General features: G+C 41.6%; 1 protein-coding gene across 12 annotated transcripts in view; it reads right to left on the reverse strand.

Moving 5' to 3' along the window:
- Nucleotides 1-251: 251 nt before the first annotated feature.
- zmiz1a (zinc finger, MIZ-type containing 1a) overlaps nucleotides 252-18,210 on the reverse strand; it is a 121,404-nt gene continuing 103,445 nt past the window's right edge. For 9 of the 12 annotated variants that reach the window (XM_047812043.1, XM_047812042.1, XM_047812046.1 and 6 more), the window contains 18 exons: nucleotides 14,802-14,937; nucleotides 13,260-13,374; nucleotides 12,920-13,137; nucleotides 12,249-12,444; nucleotides 11,686-11,976; nucleotides 11,137-11,319; nucleotides 10,987-11,055; nucleotides 10,085-10,253; nucleotides 9,608-9,749; nucleotides 8,772-8,982; nucleotides 8,083-8,188; nucleotides 7,387-7,547; nucleotides 6,596-6,663; nucleotides 6,437-6,505; nucleotides 6,014-6,258; nucleotides 5,233-5,399; nucleotides 4,231-4,494; nucleotides 252-3,494 (listed from right to left, as the gene is read on the reverse strand). In XM_047812043.1, the coding sequence (XP_047667999.1) occupies nucleotides 3,387-3,494; nucleotides 4,231-4,494; nucleotides 5,233-5,399; nucleotides 6,014-6,258; nucleotides 6,437-6,505; nucleotides 6,596-6,663; nucleotides 7,387-7,547; nucleotides 8,083-8,188; nucleotides 8,772-8,982; nucleotides 9,608-9,749; nucleotides 10,085-10,253; nucleotides 10,987-11,055; nucleotides 11,137-11,319; nucleotides 11,686-11,976; nucleotides 12,249-12,444; nucleotides 12,920-13,137; nucleotides 13,260-13,374; nucleotides 14,802-14,937 (2,918 nt within the window). In that variant the 3' untranslated portion in view covers nucleotides 252-3,386. Of the gene's footprint in view, nucleotides 3,495-4,230; nucleotides 4,495-5,232; nucleotides 5,400-6,013; nucleotides 6,259-6,436; nucleotides 6,506-6,595; nucleotides 6,664-7,386; nucleotides 7,548-8,082; nucleotides 8,189-8,771; nucleotides 8,983-9,607; nucleotides 9,750-10,084; nucleotides 10,254-10,986; nucleotides 11,056-11,136; nucleotides 11,320-11,685; nucleotides 11,977-12,248; nucleotides 12,445-12,919; nucleotides 13,138-13,259; nucleotides 13,375-14,801; nucleotides 14,938-15,258; nucleotides 15,401-18,210 lie in introns of those variants that run through there. The other 3 variants (XM_047812044.1, XM_027141828.2, XM_047812050.1) reach the window with 2 other exon arrangements.

Genomic DNA, 18,210 nt, shown 5'->3' on the forward strand with positions numbered 1-18,210 from the left:
CATTTCCCAGCACAACATTTGCCCGGAGCATCACATCTTGACATTTTGTTTTATAAGCCCTATAACAGATCGTGTTACAATGGTTTAAATGTTTAAATGGCTGAATCCCAAAAACGTGTCCCACTGGGCATGCAGTGCAGCAATACATAGGATTTAGCAGCCCTGTTTTTTGTTTTTGTTTTTTACATGTAGAGCGCTTATATAACAAGGAAACCTGACACCAATCACCAAAAAACAGACTGACAACTGAATAAGCATGTTTCATCTGAATACATATTTATTAGATAAATATTAGGATGTCACAGCATCTAACTACATACAGTTTTGCAAGACTAAAAATCACAATTAGTTTTTTCTTCTGAACAGTTTAGAATATGAAATGATTGTACACAGAATGTACAAAACAAAAAAGACAACTGCCACTTTAGGCGCCAATCACCTCAGACTGTACCTTTTTCCCCATCTGATCGTGATATCAAAATTGTACAAACTATTAATTTGGTTACAATCTTTTGGAACCGCTCCAGGCCCCACGCCCCATCCTCCAAATTATTCCCCAGGATTTTCTTCATCTTTTGTAGCACCTTATAGAGTACACAGGTAATGGAGCAATACACGGAAGCTAATTACACAAAGGTGAAACAAGTGTGTCTCTTTGCCCCATAATTCCCCTTTTTCTAGGAGGCATCGGAAATATTTTACATAAGTGAAACGAAAGAAAAAAAAATGGAAAGAGGTCCACAGACGCTAACAAACACAGATTCATTTCACCCAATTCGAGTCTGATAGGAGATTGCAAGCTTTACAAATTCTAAATACACAATGCACATTCCCCTGGGGAAAATGAATACATTTCTGTTAACGTGTCTCTATTTGTCATTTACATATGTACATGCATCCCTTATGTCCCCTGCTAGGGCGTTCTTTCAAACCGTTTCCCACTGAGACAAAACAGCATCTAATTCATTTTACTCTGACTGTCTCCACATCCACTCGCTCCCTTCTCCGCTATCTGTCCAGCTACAGTAAGTGACAGCTCTAAAGCAGGGACTCGTCTCGACGACCTGCAGTGTAACCGATGTGCAAGTGGAGAGTTCAGTTCAGTTTCTGTCTGTAGGTGACTACAAAGTAAGAACAAAACTGTGGCAGTGCATCAGATAAAAAAAATACAAATAAAAATAAAAAGACAAGTGAATTACAACCAACTGGAGATACAGGCTAAAGCACATTTGCCTGTTTAGGACAACGAATATCAGGTCTATACATAACTGAACACCGACAGACTGATAGGAAATAATTTATAATGGACATGAACATCGAAATATAAAATATGAAATGAAAGGTATTCAGCTGTATGCATTTGTGAAGCACAAACAATGTACTGTTCAACAACCGTCTACTGTTTGAGCACCAACACAAAAGAAAGACAAAAAGATGTTAAAGCAAACATACAGTACATTCTGACCTTATTATGATTAACAGAACTGAAATAAGCCAGGAGTAATGCATAGAATTTGCATTTCCTAATATGAATTTATATTAAGGTGTGTTTCATTATACAAAAACTGCTAAACAGTAATCTGATGTGTTCCGTGTTTTTTTGTTTTTTTTTTAGACCAGGTGAGTTGGGCCTAACGCATGAGGAAAAGATCAATCCTGACTCTTTTTAGACTCTCTCAGGGGGGTCACGGGGTTAAACGATAAAACAGATTATGTAGACTTGTACATAGACGTGTAACCTCTACAAAACAAAGAGTGTAAAAATCACTGTACCATACAATACCATGTGGGAACTCTAGCGTTGTGTGAATGCAGGGACAGAAAGGAAGGCGTCACATGCTTAACTGTCTCTAAAGAAGGTTATCGGCCTGGTAAGACAGGTTTGGGCCTCCGATCACTATGCAGAACTTTGGTAATACATGGCCAGTTTGTAATAAACGCACATACACTGTACATTTAGAGAGTTACATTAACAGTGGGGGGAGAAAAGGAATTATATCATGAACAATATATTCAGCATAACAGACGTAGTCATTACATGATCATAGTTCATGTTCAAAATGAAAAGAAAAAAAAACAGGACAGAGGAACACATTTGAACGCACTGATTGATTTAAAAAATAGAGAGAGAGAGAGAGAGAGAGAGAGAGAGAGAGAGAGAGAGAGAGAGAGAGAGAGAGAGAGAAAGGGAACAGTCTACACTTGGTTCGGTCACTAACACAACGTGGGATTGGCACGAGTGCACAATGAACACACTGTATGCACGCACGGAGTTCTTTGTTATTCATGACATCACAGGCCTGGGAGGGACAAAGCTCATGCATTAAATGGGGAAAGACTCCCAGAAGAGACAGCTGACATTACTGATGTCTTCGACACTCAAACTACTCTTTAAAAAGTGATTGCATTACTTCTTACATTACAAAAATGAATTGTGTTGCCAACTGACTTTTAATTCCACAGTACTCAGAGATGGAGAGATTTGCGAAAGGAAGTACAGTGCTGGTTATTGATGCATGGTATCACACACACAGTATTGATATGTTGGTGTTCCTATAAATAACAGTGAAATGAATAAAACAGTGAAGTTGTCACAATGCCCTCGGGAACTTGTTCTGCTTCGAACACAACACTCGTGAGTGAATATGACGGACAGGATGAGACGCGATATGCCGATCTGAAGGGGATTCGCACTAATCATGCCTTCCACATGAGCTACAGAGGACTTCAGAGGCCGGGCATTAAGTCTGTGAGATGGGAGTACCACATCGCTATGATGCTAAACCTCTCAGTGACTGTGATGCAGCCTTTAGGTTCCTAAGATGTTTTCCTTTTCAGTCTTCCTGCTGCAGTTCTCCTGATTGCTGTTGTGCTTTTTTCCGTGGGACATACAGTGAGGACATCCAGTCAAAAACACTAGATGGGAGATTTGGGAAGTTGTGGACGTAAAGCTTGGAAGAACAAACCTCAGAATGCGCATAGGGGACACACACATAAGCCAGTACAGGAAGTATCTTTTTTTTTTCTATTCAGGTCTTGCTTTTCACAAAAGGAAAAAAAATCTGAATTAAAAAAATGCTACAACACTTTCCTAGTGAGCACACATACAGTTCTGTGTGACATATATTCTTATGATTATAGCTGCACAGTTTTTTTTTTCTTTTTCATATTAGTATTGAAATATCACTTTAGTGCCAACCAACATGGCTGCCATACATGTGTGGAAAAAGGACGTCCGTAAAAGAGTGAGATATTTACAGGAGTAGGGGCAGGAGTAGGAGGACGAGTGTTTTGCGGTTGTAAAGTACTGAACTGGTGGTCAGGGTTCTGCTTGACTCCTGACAGCGGAACTTGTCAGTGCCTCAGGTGAAGGTGGCTTAGTAAAGTCAGTTGTTCTCAAAGAGGGAGAGCAGATCATCGTTGCTGTTGCTTGGGAGGTCCGGAGGGTCCAGATATGACAGTAACTCATCCGGGTTGGCCAACTCGGGCAGCAGCTGCACAAGAGAAACGGTTTCAAATCAGAAACAGTCTGTAGTGTGTGTCAGTCACCAAGTACACTATATCTCTAGAGGAGTAAATCGTTTAAGCATGCAAATACAAACACTTTCCTTTAAATTCATAATCAAGTATCTTTGCTCCTTCAAACCCAACAGAAATATGACTAAACACCAACATCCAGGCCACAGTCAGTCACTGAGATCATCTGATTTTTCCTAAGCAGTGACTGAAGCTCTTGACTTGCTTCTGCAGGATTTATGGCTCATTGCATAACTGCATGAATTAACAGGGGTAGAGATGTTCCTATTAAAGTGGCCCATGAGTGTAAGTAACTTAATAACAGGCAGGTCATACATAAATAATAGTGAGACAAATACAGGCGTAATTAATACTCGCAGACAAGACAGGGCAGAGACGATATGTTGAAAATGTAAAATATAATCTGAAATACATTCAGTATTACTGCAGTCTGTAAAATAAACAGGTAGTTACATTATTAGTGCTTCACAGATTACAGACTGACCTACTAATCATATCATTCATTTATATAGTAAAGTGATTTCATAAAAAAAGAAAGAAAAAAAATACTGTTTTTTTCTTATCCCTATTTAAGCGAGCGCAGGAAGCGAGCTGTCCATGACCTCGCCATACATGTTCCCAGCATGTGAGAGCTCAAAGCACAGAGAAATAAATGATTAGTGCAGTGCTGCTTTGTGAGCTGACACTACTCACCTCCAGAGAAGGCTCGGGCATGTCTGCTGCCCCCTGACTGCCTACCTGGCCCTCAGCCGCAGGGTTAAAGCTCATGTCGCCGTGCGTGTGGCTGTTGGGGCCAGGCTGTTGCTGCTGAGAGGGCGGGGCTTGGCGTGGGGGCGGGCCGGATGAAGGGACGCTGTGATGTAATGGCTGTGCGGATTGGCTGTTGGGGTGAGGCGATACGTGCATGCCTGGTGGCATGGAAGCATGAGATTGCTCAGCACTCACAGGATGAGGCATCTACAGGGAGAGCAGAGAGAGGCAGTGAGGCATCATGGGTACTGGGAAGCATGAGGGGGCAGACATGTATGGGTTAGGGCCATGCAGATGCAGGACCTCAAAGGATACCAGCAGGTTAATAATATGGAGGTTTGATCAGCAATGGATGTCCCATTAACTCAGAGAATCACTTTTTATTTCATAACAATACAATTTGCACAATTTGTAAAAGATATATCACTTTCTCTCAACTATTATCATTATCAATATACAAGTTTTTTATTTTTATAGAAAATTCCAATGATTCTCTTAACGTGTGTAACCAAATAAGAGAGAGGTCATGTGCCAGGATCTTTTAGTTTCATAGTTAACACCTACTTGAAATATTTATTTTATCTATTTACTTTTAGTCCAAAGAAACCTGATCAGAACCTCGGTAACAAACACTTTATCGTTTTTATCTAAAAATAATTGTTCCATCTTTAGCAAATATTGAACCTGAACATTAAGAGCATAAGGGTTAAAGACAACTTTAAAGACACCTCCTCTCCCAACAAGCGCCTCTGAGAGTACGCTGGAACAATATCAAACATGTTCTGTCAACAAATGGAAGGGTTTGGTCCAGTGTTTGAATAAAAAACAAGACTCTGGAGTGTTTAATATAAACAACGCTTGAACGAAAGCACCAAGGTTCTTGGTGAGAGGCTCGAACCGACGAGAGGAGCTGATGTCAGAATGGTCTCGATGCAGGTGTCTTACCGAGTCGGCAATGCCGTGGCTCAGAGGTTTGTCTGGACCCATGAGGTTGTTGGGTACATCCGGAGGGTGCGAGAGCTGAGGGCCGTGCATGAAGTCATTTATTGGAGCTCCTCCACCAGAATTACTGTGTGGAAAGTCAAAGTTTCCATGGCCCTGGTAACTGTTGCCTAACAAACAAAAACAGAGAAGAGTAACGAGAAGCTGTAACCTCAGGCATGATCAGTCAGAGGCACACAGAGACAGAGAGCGAGAGAGAGAGAAATCCTCGCTTTACTGAGCCTTTTAAAAACCTGCAGGTGTCTAGCTGACTCTTTATGATTCAAACCAAAAGAAAAACATCTTAAAAATATCTTAATGTGGTTTTGTTCATAAGTTAGGCCAGGTCATATCTTTGGTTTTCAAATAACAAAACATCTATTTACATTTCTGAAGTAAATCCAATCTAAATCATAAGCAGTATAAAATATTTATAGAAATAGACACCCAAAGCCCTATGCATGCTTGGAGATCCTCCATGTGGCAAGTCAATGAGTAATAAAGGCATGAAGGTGACATGTCATGTAATAAACTTCTCTTTTTGTTCCATATTTACTGGCCAGTCAGTATATAATATTTTCATTTCACTCACTCTGAAAGCATGCGATATAAATATGTCATTTTAAAACTGAATGTGCATGTGTAGCTGAGAAACTGAACCAAATGGAAAAGTCATTGTTCATATTTTTCCACTTCAACAGTTTGATTAGTTTTAAGCAGGAGTAGCTGGACTGGCGAGCACTACCTTGGCTAGTGTACTCGGTGTTGTTCCCTCCGTGCTGAGGGGGGAGGGAGGTGTAGGGTGAGGGTCCGGGCCCCAGCTGAGCGATCATATCCAACACGTTAGGCATGATCATCTGACTGGGGCTCATGGTTTTAAAGCGCTTGGCCAGAGGGCCATCTGGATCCTCCTTTATGTGCAGGTCAGACTTTATGGGCACCGGCCGCCAACTACACGTGGGGTCAATGGTGACTTCCTCAAACTCCGAACTAATGTAAAAAATATATATATATATATATAAAAAAACAGGTCATGAGAACCATAAAGGGTTTGGTCACATCTGAGCACTACATGTACACAGAAGGGTTATGAGATCGTTTGTCTAAATAGTTTTTGAAAGTACAAAAAAGAAATAAATGTTTGATTGCGGTTTTTACTCATACATACTTTTGGATGGCATTGAGAATTCCCCACATGTACTGGTCCACTTCCAGACCTTCCAATAACGCCGTTTTACTAGGGACAGAGAGAAACAATAAAGTTATGTAAAAAGACAAAAACACTCCCCTGATCCAACAGTAAAATTACACAGGTTTTGCAGCTTACTTGCATACAGGACACCTCCACGTCCCTCTCTCACAGTTCAGCTGCAGGTAGGACTCCAGGTCAAAACACTGCAGATGAGATGCAACATCAGTACCAGAAAGTAGTAAAACTATTCTACCCTCGTGAGGGGTAAAATGAAATACCTATCATTCAACAAGAAGTAAACAGCATGTAAAGTATAGCGATGCACTTCCACAGAGCGAGCAACAATCCACTTAATTCACGTTCCGGACGTCCCCTGAGTACTCGTCTCCTGTGGTTTATTTTTAATTTGTAAAAAACTAGCACATACAGTATAAGCATTCCAGTGTGTATGAACCTGGAAAGTGTTGACAGTTAAAGTTGCGCCAGCTGTAATGACAAACACAGCTCACTGCAAAAGGTGTCATGACAGTGAGACAGTGAACAAAGAGCACATCTGTGTTTATTCTGCACATCATTACAGCACAAACGGCTTGCCGTGCAGCTACAGCCATAACTGAACATAACTGAAGTAGAGTTTATAAAAGAGAAAGTGGGACTTGAATGGATTTGTAAGGAAATAATGGCTTACTTATGTGCACATATGAAACACGGGCTCACTCCTTTACACACAACATAACCCGTCTCTCTCACAGAGCTGATGTGGACTGACACACTGTCTGCATATCAATGATGGGTGCAGAAATCCATCTTGTGTCAACGAAGCCCACGAAATCGAGGATTTCCCAGCCATAAAAATTTCAGCATGTTCAGATAACGATTTCCCAGCATTCTGAGTTTACATAAACCTATTTGTTTCAGCTGAATACCTGCACATGCTTGCAGTCGTGTCCCCGGGCTGGAAGCTGGATCCGCCGGAATGTTATGGGACACTTGAGGGACACTTTGATGGCTGTCTGCTCCACGCCATCCTCTCCGTTCAGCGTCGCGTTCCCAGAGGACGCTGCTACACTGCTGAAATTTCTCTTTACTGCACACAGAGGATGAGAGAATCAGCAGGCAGAAGCAGAACAGATGAAACAGAAAGCAACAGAAATATATTAATAACTGCTTAACGTAAAAAAATCTGTGTGTGGGTCTGCGTTACAGTGATTTTATCACCGTTATAGGTGTTCTTAGGGAGAACACAAAACAGTCCCTAAAACTAACTTAGCTTTGATTTAATCACTGTAACCCATGTCCTTGTGTGCCTTATTGCTTTAAAAGAAAAATAAACAATATGATGCAATCCAGTGTTAAAGGAATAATTTATATCATTTATAATTTAATAACTATAATAACTTAAGTTATTATTAAAAATGTATCTCTCTGGTTTACATCCAGTATAAGGTGTATATTTAAGTAAACACATTTTTCCACCACACAGTGCAGTTTGTTAACAGTAACCTTGTGTATTCATACGGCGTTCAGTCACCGTGGTGCGAGTTTACACTGGCTTTAAACGCGGCTCATCCAGTCTATTTTACAATCTAGAATTTAGTTTGTTGTAGCGTGGGTGCACTTACTTTTGGTAATGCAGTGTTCTGCTGGCAGAAGCCTCTTCTTGAGCAGGCCCTGCAGGACAGATCTTACTGACGGTCTGTGCACCAGCTGCAGCACGAACAAGTGAGACTGCGACAAATACAGACATGTGTTAACACACACCAGCGAGACTCCCACACCATCCAATCTCCTTTACATTAGTGCTCTGGGATAATGATATCTCCTGTGTGCCATTTGCTTTTCAGGCAGAAACCCATGAAACTGATACCACATGCACACAGATACAAAACACCCACACACACACACACACACACACACACACACACACACACACACACACACACACACACACACACACACACACACACACACACACACACACACACACACACACACACACACACACACACACACACACACACACACACACACACACACACACACACACACACACACACTGCAGAATCCTACACATAGCAAAGCTGCTAAACCAAACCATTGCTGCAATTACTTATAATTGAGTCTGAATAAAATGTACCTACACAGTATGAGAGTTAATGATGACTCTGTGAGCTTTAAACTCACAACTTTAAGGTCAATAGTTTAAAGTGTTACTCGCTGTAGTGCTACAGCTCCGTTAACCAAAGTCAGTATGTGAGAAGCGATACATTATTCAGCGTGTAGCTGTTAGCTGAAGTGCAGCAGTACTCACACAGCAGCAGGCGGTGACGGTAATCTGGATGGTGTTCCTTCCCGGCTGACACACATGCTTTAGGTGCAGGGGTTTGTGGGATGTCTTGTTGTCTCCTCTCTCGATGGTGAGTGGCGTGGCATTCACGCTGACCTGCACCGACGCTGGCCAGTTCGTGTTCATCTGCCGGTCCTCATGGTGGTAGCACTTAAACTGCAGTTCCAGGTCAGACCTGACACCAAGCAACAGTTACTTCCTGGTCAGAACTCGTCGTGTTTTAAAGCAGCAATCCACGTAGTCCAATGTTACATCTTTGTTTTTGTTTCATTGTTACAGTGGTGAAAATCACAAGGTTATCACTTCTTTCTTTCTTTCTTTCTTTCTTTCTTTCTTTCTTTCTTTCTTTCTTTCTTTCTTTCTTTCTTTCTTTCATATCCTGATTAACATTCATTAAAACTTGAAAAATGTGTTTTAATAAAAAAAATAAATGAGTTAAACTACAGGAATAAAAAGGGCTAAGGTTGTAATAAAGAGGCACATTATTTTTGACACATTTTAATAATGAGCCTAATATTTAAGGGGTTGGATTCTGTTCACAAATTAAATGTATTAATTATTCCAGTTAAAAGGGTCCCTAGAAGCAAAGACTGGAGAACTCCTGTCATACATTCGTATGGAACGATTTTCTTTGTGACAAAGATCTCATCATTTTAACCTAATTTATGAATTAATTAAATAACAAGAAACAACAACAACAATAATACTACTACTGACAATAATAATGATGATGATGATGATGATGAAGAAGAAGAAGAAGATTACTCTAGTTATGTGTTTGTTTGTTAGTGTTCACACACCTCCACATGAGTGTTTGATGGACAGAGGGACGCAGGTGGAAGACATGGTTGCTGACAGCCAGGTTGTGCTCTAGTCTGAAGGGCTCGAGCACCACGCCGTCACGTACGGGGAAGGTCAGCCGCAGCTCTTCATTGGGGTTAGCTAAAAGCAATACACAGCATTAGCTCACAAACACTCGACACATATGCCATGTTGTACTTAGCTTTTTAACCGCCACCCACTACACTATACATGGTTGAACCTTGCTTTCAGGGTCACATCGCTTCAACCTTCCCACTGAAAGGCATGTATTATGAATGCACTCTGTGCAGATGTGAAGCAGACTGAAGCCAGATAAATGATCAGTGGGACTTCTTCTCACCCACCTGAAGGTGTTAAGAGGATCAAACACTTCACTTCACTTCACTGCTGACTGATGCTGAGGTTTTAATAAAGCTGACTGAAAAGCTTTAAACTGTGCTGTTAGTGACACTCACTCGGTGGTGGAGGCAGAGACGTCATACTCGGTTTCATGTCCGGGGGAAACGGAGGCTTGACGTCCTGGTTGGGCGAGAGGTACGGGGGGATGCTGCTTCCTGGAGTCATGGGTGGTGTGGGATTCCCAGGAACGGGTGAATGAGGATAGTTCACGACCTGCCGAGGAGGCTATGAAGGGAAAATTACGTACACAGGGTCATTTAATTTTTATGGAAAAGTAATCAGAGTTGTAGCTTTCACATGTTCAGTTATCAGGAACTAAAACTAAAAGATGTCATTATAATTATCCAGTTGTGAAACATTTCAAGTTTTAGTTATTAGACTGCATAAAACAATATCTTACCAAGTACAAATATCTTGAATCCAGTCAACTGTATCTAGTATTTCCCTTTAGACCATTACAACAAACCGAATCTAAGATAACTAAAACTTACTTCTAAACATTTCTGTTACTATTTTATATTGTCTTGCTCAGGTGGCAGAAATTGTTTATTTTAAACATTTATTTCTGTAAGGAAGCAACATTATCTGCCAATAAAACAAGAAAATATGAAGATTAATAAAAATTGTTTTTCTATAATAATAATAATAATAATAATAATAATAATAATAATAACCATCTTATTTAATGCTAATGATTACTCTGTATTTCTTAATAAATATGGTTCATTGTAATCTTATTAAAGGAAACACAAGATAACTCTGAATAAGATAACTATACTCAAAATCCAAGGGTGTCCCCTAAGTCTAGCATCATAGGGTTCGTGAGGATTTTTATTCTTTTACAGACCGTGATGTATCCGAGCAAGTTTTCTCCTGTGATGTTGGATTCATGAGACACTAACATACCAAGCAAAAAGCAAGAAAACCACAAATGGAATAAGAAAGGGAAACTACTTACCCCACTGCCTTGATTATAGCCATAACTACCTCCAGAGAAATTGTTATTTTGGCCATTAAATGGCTCTTGCTGAAGGAGAGAAAACACATGATGAGCTGTGTAAAATGAAGTGTGATTTTTTTTTACACTGAGCACATTTGTGACATTTACCTTGTAGTATTGGCCCATGGGTACTCCTGAAGGTGGGTACTGGCCTGTGCCCTGCTGGCCTGGCATCCTCTGGCCAGGGTAACTGGGAGAGGGCAGGGCTCTGGAGGCATTAGGGTTTGGGTACTGCCCTTGCTGACTGGGAAACTGGCCATTAGGTCCAAACTGCTGTCCCCCATAGTTGGGCTGAAAAGAGAAGAACAACACATTTATACAGTTTTTGCAATACCTAAAAAAACAAACAGTTATGACCCAATACCTTCTTTTAACATGAACTTGTGCTCAACTATTTTGTTGTTCCAAAAAGTTCAACAATTTAAAATGCTATTAGAAATGGACTTTTCTGGCTATACATCTTATCAACATCAGTTTAGGTCATTTGAAACAGCAGGACAATAAAATCTACAATATAAAACTGTACACCTGTATTTAAAGATCTCTATGTTTGCACATGCTTGCATACTGATACTTCTGATATATATGTTTTAGTTTGCTTTGGTCACTATATATCTGTCACTAAATAATAAACCTAGCAGGAGGATCAATCCTCACCTCTCCAGGATAGGGCCTCTTTGTGCCCTGCATGGGCATAGACTGAGGTCTGGGGCCTGGGTATCCTTGCTGGGGCATTCTTTGCCCATGGGCTCCAAACGGCCCCATTCCCGGGGCCCGGGGCTGGTTCATGCCCATTGGAGGGCCGCTGATATTAGCGCTGTTCATGCCAGCACCCATGCCAGCTGGGTTCATGCCTCCTGCCATGTTCGGTGGACCTCGGGGTCCAGGCTGGTTCATAAACTGGCTGTTATAGCCCTGCGCAGGGCCCATCTGAAACGATGAGCACATCTGGAGCAAACAAACATTACATTTACTTCCCGGTTGGCATGTATTGTTTAATGTGTACATACAGCACATAATAATTTCCAACATACCTATTTGAATCTTTAATATATTCTTTTTGTTTTTTATTTTACTGTCTGTTTTTTTATTCTTCTCTTACAGTGTCTGTCGACATTTGTAAGTGATGTCTTACTTATCTGATTTTGAACATATTATCCAATAAGTGAGCAAAGAAATCAATGGCATAATTTGAGTTTGACTAAATAGACATCCTTCACCTGTCCATACTGGTTCATGTCCTTGTTGGTTTCCTGCAGGGCGGCCACAGTTGCCGTGGCAGTGGCAGTTGCGGTGGCGGCGGCAGCAGCGACGGCAGCCGCAGCCGCAGCAGCAGCAGGCTGGGTAAAGTCGGATGGAGGCCGGGTGTGAGGGGGCATGCCTATGCCTCCTGGAGCATTCGGACCACCCGGGTAACTGCAAAAAAAAAAAAAAAAAAAACTTTATATACATAACCAACAATCTTTATACAGACTTTGGTGTACTTAAAATGGCAAGATTCCAGTACTGTCACAGAAACAAAGAGGACAATTAAACAAATTTAAGAGAGCCTTTCTTCTTGATTAAAAAAACAGCTGACATCATTGAGTCTACTAGATTTCTAGATACATCCTTAATCTCTATTCTCGCTCTCTCCGAGCTTGGCACCATGGGAAGGTGATATCATCTCTGTAGCGAAAACTCCTGGAAGACTAACATCCCTGAGCTAAGTGTTGGCTTGGCATTGGAATAAAATATCAAATGTCACTAATGGAAGCCTCATTGCCCACGTTTATTGAATTTCTCACAGAATGGGCCAAGGAAAGGCTCCTCTCTTTGTGCAGTATCTTTTCCGTCAACGTGTTTCATTCCGGTGCACTGATTTGTCAGTGCTGCGGGTTTGAACACTTACCTCCCGCTGAATCCTCCAGCTCCAGGATGCCCTGCTCGCCCGTACATGCCCTGCGCCATGTAGGCCTGGTTGGAACCACCTTTGGCTGAGAACTGCTGCTGCTGGCCAGGAAACTGAGGGGAGTTCATTCCTGGGTTGTTGGCTGACATGCCAGACCCAATTCCATTGCCTCCAGGGTTCATGGGGTTGTTGGTGTTAGCCATGGGGTTGCCCAATACCTATTTTAATGGCAGCAGGATTAAACGTTTAGTTGTTAATAATATTAACAGTATTCCAAAGACATTCAATAGGAGCTCTGCATTTAGGAGCATTAGTGCATGTTTCTACTCGTCTGTCTCACCTGACTTTGTGATGTATTGGTCACCCCCCACACAGTCGTCACCACTGACAATGAGCCAGGGGCCTGGTTGGTATTCTGCTGCCAGGGAACCGAGTCATACGGAAAGGACCCATCACTGAAAACCAGCCAAACACATCAGCCACAAGAGATCAAAACAACATCCTAGCTTTGTGCAGCAATAAGCCATGTATGGGGAGGTGTGCTGACTTTGAGGAATAATTCTCTCTTCATGGAAGAACATTGTTTCTCATGGAAGCAAAGCTGTAAGCTTCACCAGGGAGACTTCCTTGGCAACCAATCAGAGCTCAAGCCATGTGTACAGAATGTTCTATTAAACATAACTTCATTGAGCCAGCACTTCTCTTCTGCTTAGTTGCCCCAGAGGCCATTTGGCCCTGTATCAACAAACAATTCTACTGCCCCAAGTTCTTACGTGACTTAGACAGATAAAGTTTAAAGCAAGGTGGGATATCAAGTGTTTTCTCTATCTTGGGAAGTCTTGAGTTTACAAGCTATCAGAGTCATCTTTGCAGTGATGCAATGTTTACACAGCACGGCTGACAAAACGTTGATTGCTGGTCTCCTGGAAAAGACTATGTACATTCAAGTGGTGCTAGCAGCAGGAGTCCAATAAAATAAAAAATAAAAAAAAAAGCCTTAAGTTTATTTTTTTATTTTTTTAAGGCTATTTCCATTCATTGTAAATGCTTGCGATAAGTGAGGCAATACAAAAAAGCTATAAACTTGAGGACTCGTGTACATGTAAAAAATAATCCTATTGAAATTACATTCAGGTCATTTCACTTAAGAGTAACAAAGTAAAAAATAACTAGGCTTTGTAAAGAGGAAACAAAGAGCAGACTTTAGTTGCTGTTGTATTACCTCCTTCTTTTATTTGCATTCACACCTGTGCACACACACCTCCCTTCCCCAAGCTTGTGAAGAGATTTTGCGTACATCATTTCCATTCATTTCCATTTATTTATTCAGCTGACGCTTGTATCCAAAGCGACTTGGAAGAGAGCTAAAATCCAATCCGAGTTTATTCCTGAGCACTTGGGGTTAAATGTCTTGCTCACCGTAGCATTAAAACCGTCTTCCCACTGATCCCATCAAATGTTTCATAACATTTTTTCTGATTCTAATCATAAACTGATTCAATTCAATTCAAGTTTATTTGTATAATGCTTTTTACAGCTGACATTGTCTCAAAGCAGCTTTACAGAACATAAATGTAGAACAGAAGGTTAATATAAAGAATAATATAAAGATTAATAGAATGCAAAACTCAAGAGTAATATTAGATAGATTTGGTTCACAATGTGTAAGTATTTATCCCCAATGAGCAAGTCTGAGGTGACTGAACAAACTGATCAAAATGTATAACTGACGTGTTAAATATTATTGTTCAGCTATATTGCTATAACAGTTAAAGGTCAGTGGGAGATCTGTTATTAAATAGTGAAGACAACATTATGAAACTTTACGGTCTACAGGTCCAAGTAGTGGTTATGTCTGTGTTTGAATGCAGTGTATACTGACCCGTGAGAGAGCGAGGGCTTCATAGAGTTCATGGGTGGCTGCATAGGCACTTTGCCCTGGGGTTCGTTCTGCCGATTCTTCTGGTGCCGCAGCAGGAGAAGTCGACCCAGCTCCTCGCACCAGGATGATAGCAGTGCTAGAAAGAGATAGAGAGAAAGAGAGAAGAGAGAGGGAGAGAGAAACTGATAATGAGTATACAGATACGAAGCACAGCAAGCATAAAACATGAGGAATATAGGACTTGCAGTGTGCTTTGTTTTTCGTTTAAAATAATCTACGTTCACAACCCTGATCCATCTGCTTAATTTCAGTATTAAAAACACAATTTTCTCCTAAAATTGATAAATGATTCATTTTAGTGAAAGGATGTGTTAAATGACGAGCAAATCCGTGCTGTAGAAAAGATAACTACGACGGTTCTGTGCGTCGGCAATGCGATAGCACTTCAGCGTCTCACCTTAACCTTCACTGACAATAACATCCTCTTTCAATTTCCAGCTGCAGTTTAATCCTTTACCACAGGAGGACACTGCAGTCCTGTATTTCCCCAAGCATTTAGAGTCATTTCAGCCTCTCACAGGATCATATGCTTTTCATCTGCAGCGCATTGTAAGCAGTGATCCTACTACAAAAGACTGCTCTTGTCTTCTTGTGGTGGGAGGATGAAAAACGCAGAGGGGAGAGAGAGAGAGAGAGAGAGAGAGAGAGAGAGAGAGAGAGAGAGAGAGAGAGAGAGAGAGAGAGAGAGAGAGAGAGAGACTGAGGTAAGAGAGACAAGAACTGAAGATGGTGAATCATGTCATGGCAACAGTTCACTGTTTGTCTATATATCTCTGATTCAAATAAGTGCTTTAAGTGCTCTCTGGACTCTTTCACTCTCTCTCTTTCTGTATTTAATCAAACACCTGTGTGCAGTGAGATGGAGGAAATGAGAAAATATGAGAGATCCATGCTCTCCACAATATTACTGCTTACGATACAGCAGGAATAAAAGCCATGATTTGCCTCACCACTATTATGGTCTTCCCTCCACCATCAAAAAGATGGTGCAAGGCAGTGCATGAAATATTTCCTTTAATACAAAATGAGTTCATCCTCTGGAACAATAGCCCTCTTTCTTCCCGAGACCCTTCCACGGAGACAGTGGATAGAGAATAAAAAATGCCCTGTGTGCTTATTTCGACACAGAGGGTGGTGTTAAAGAGTCTTTTTCTCCTTGTCTGGAAGACTGCAGCGCTCTGTGAGCTGAGTGCATGCTCTCTCTGTCTCTGCCTCACTCTCTTTCTCTCTAGTGCACAGAGACAGACGTCTGCTTTAGCTCTTTCCTCCCTGTATCGATCAGCCAGTAATGACTAATAAGACTGCTCAGCTGTCTCCAGTGCCCTTAATGCTGGGAGAATGTAAACGAGCAAACACACGTCTGACAAGCAGAGAGGACCTACGTGCACGGAACACATTTTCACCTCCGTCTCAGCTTTATCACACATGGTGTGTGCACGTCTTGGAAACACACACGATCCCTCATGCACACCTTTATTCATTACGTTTGCAGGGATTTATGTTATTCATTGTTCTGCCAACGTCTGTCGCTGTCTGTCCAGGTTATAAAACATACAATTACAGCAAGGCTATGTATCGGTACACGTATCAAAGAGCCGTGTTTGAAAGCGAGTGCGGCTCAGCGCACGACAGGCATGAAAAGCCATCGCAGCAGGCTCAAAGCAAGAGGCTGGAATCACCCACCTATTTAAATGAGAATTATTCCACCCTGCCATTACAGAGAGCTTATCTCTGCGCTAAATCACCACCTCTGCATGCTGGCAACTGCTATTTTCTCACAAAAGACCAACTTAGAACTCATATGACAGGTTACAGCCAGCCACTGCCTGCCAATTCCTTTCTGTAGTCCCCTGCTAGCACGCCTCCTACACCTAACAAAGAGCAGAGCACTCACGCCTGATATCCACCCTGTGCATTAGGTGAAAAAAAAAAAGGAAAAGGAAAACAATCTGTACTTAGCTTTAACACCTGAACACCTTTAATCAGTGCACACACACACACACACACACACACAAAGATTTTATTTAAACAGCCTTCTATTTTTTCCTATTACACCTCCTGTGTTTTCATCTGTGTGGTGACATTCCCTTCAGTTACTTGTTCTGCTCTAACCACATCTCCAACAAACACACCCAGTTCTGCCTCCATTTCCTTCTCATCCTTCTCTCTGTACTGTTCTCTCCCTCCCTCTTTCTGCCACAGACACCTGCTCCAGTGTTAGCTGTGGATTGGGTGTTGGCGACTTGGCAGTGCAGGATATGGCTCTGTCACAGGCGTAGTAAGGCACTCTTTTCTGGCACTCGGGCAGCCTGCAGGACACAGGAGTTCTGGCCTCCAGTTGTTCTGTGTGTTGGGTTAATGGCAGTAGGCAGCACGGTGTGGATGGGTGGGTGGCTGGTTTAATGTGAATGTTGAGTATGATGAGCTGGTCTGTACAGGCTCTACATTCTGCAGTATAATGGTGTGTATGTGTGTGCTGGCTCTGTGGCAGTCTGCAGTATGGTGGTGGAGAACAGGATGCCAGGGTTGGCACGCAATGGCACGCTTTAGCCAGAGACAGACGCAGCAGGAGGCAGGGAGAGCAGACACACAGCAGGGCTCACACTGGGCCAGGCGAGCACCAGTCATCCAGTACTGAGCCTCTACTAACACCAAATTATCCAGCAGCAGTCATCAGCTCATAATATATGGCTGTAGAATGTCCAGAGGTCCAGCAGAAGGATTTGTGATTTAACAATGCGAGCAGCCATGCTTCCTTTGTTTTTGTTTTTTTTCTGAAATGGGCGTTTCACTGTTCAAGAAATTCTAGCCAGCAAGGACTACAGTATATCATTTAATATGCAGTTTTTTTCTCTCTCTGGCAGAAGAGTGGTTGAATAGTAGCCGTCGCGACTCCGACACCATATTCCGACAAGCTTCCAAGTGCAAAAGTGCACCCTATGTTAGATTTGTTTTCATTTAGAAAATACAGAAATATCAACAACTACTAAATGCCATAAATCTTTGTTTACGTTTATTATTTCCCTGTCAAGCGCATTAACGGCCCGATTTTAGTACATAGTCAACATCAGGTCATTTTGTGCTACAGCTGGCGACTGGGTACTTCACACGCACACCTAATATATCAGAGTAAACACGTAGAGGCAGGAAAACATGCCAGTTATTAGACGTAGGTAACAAACCTGAAGTAAAAATCCCCTGGCACTGGGTGCACATTATCGATCCGTAATTGTGACAGTAATCACGATATCCACGATAATATGTGCGATTTAACACAGTGCAAAATATATTATAATTAAGACATGACATTATCAGCACTAATAACTTATGGAGTATTAATGAGAAACCA

Source organism: Tachysurus fulvidraco, chromosome 4, assembly GCF_022655615.1.
Source record: "Tachysurus fulvidraco isolate hzauxx_2018 chromosome 4, HZAU_PFXX_2.0, whole genome shotgun sequence".
NCBI classification, from domain to species: domain Eukaryota; kingdom Metazoa; phylum Chordata; class Actinopteri; order Siluriformes; family Bagridae; genus Tachysurus; species Tachysurus fulvidraco.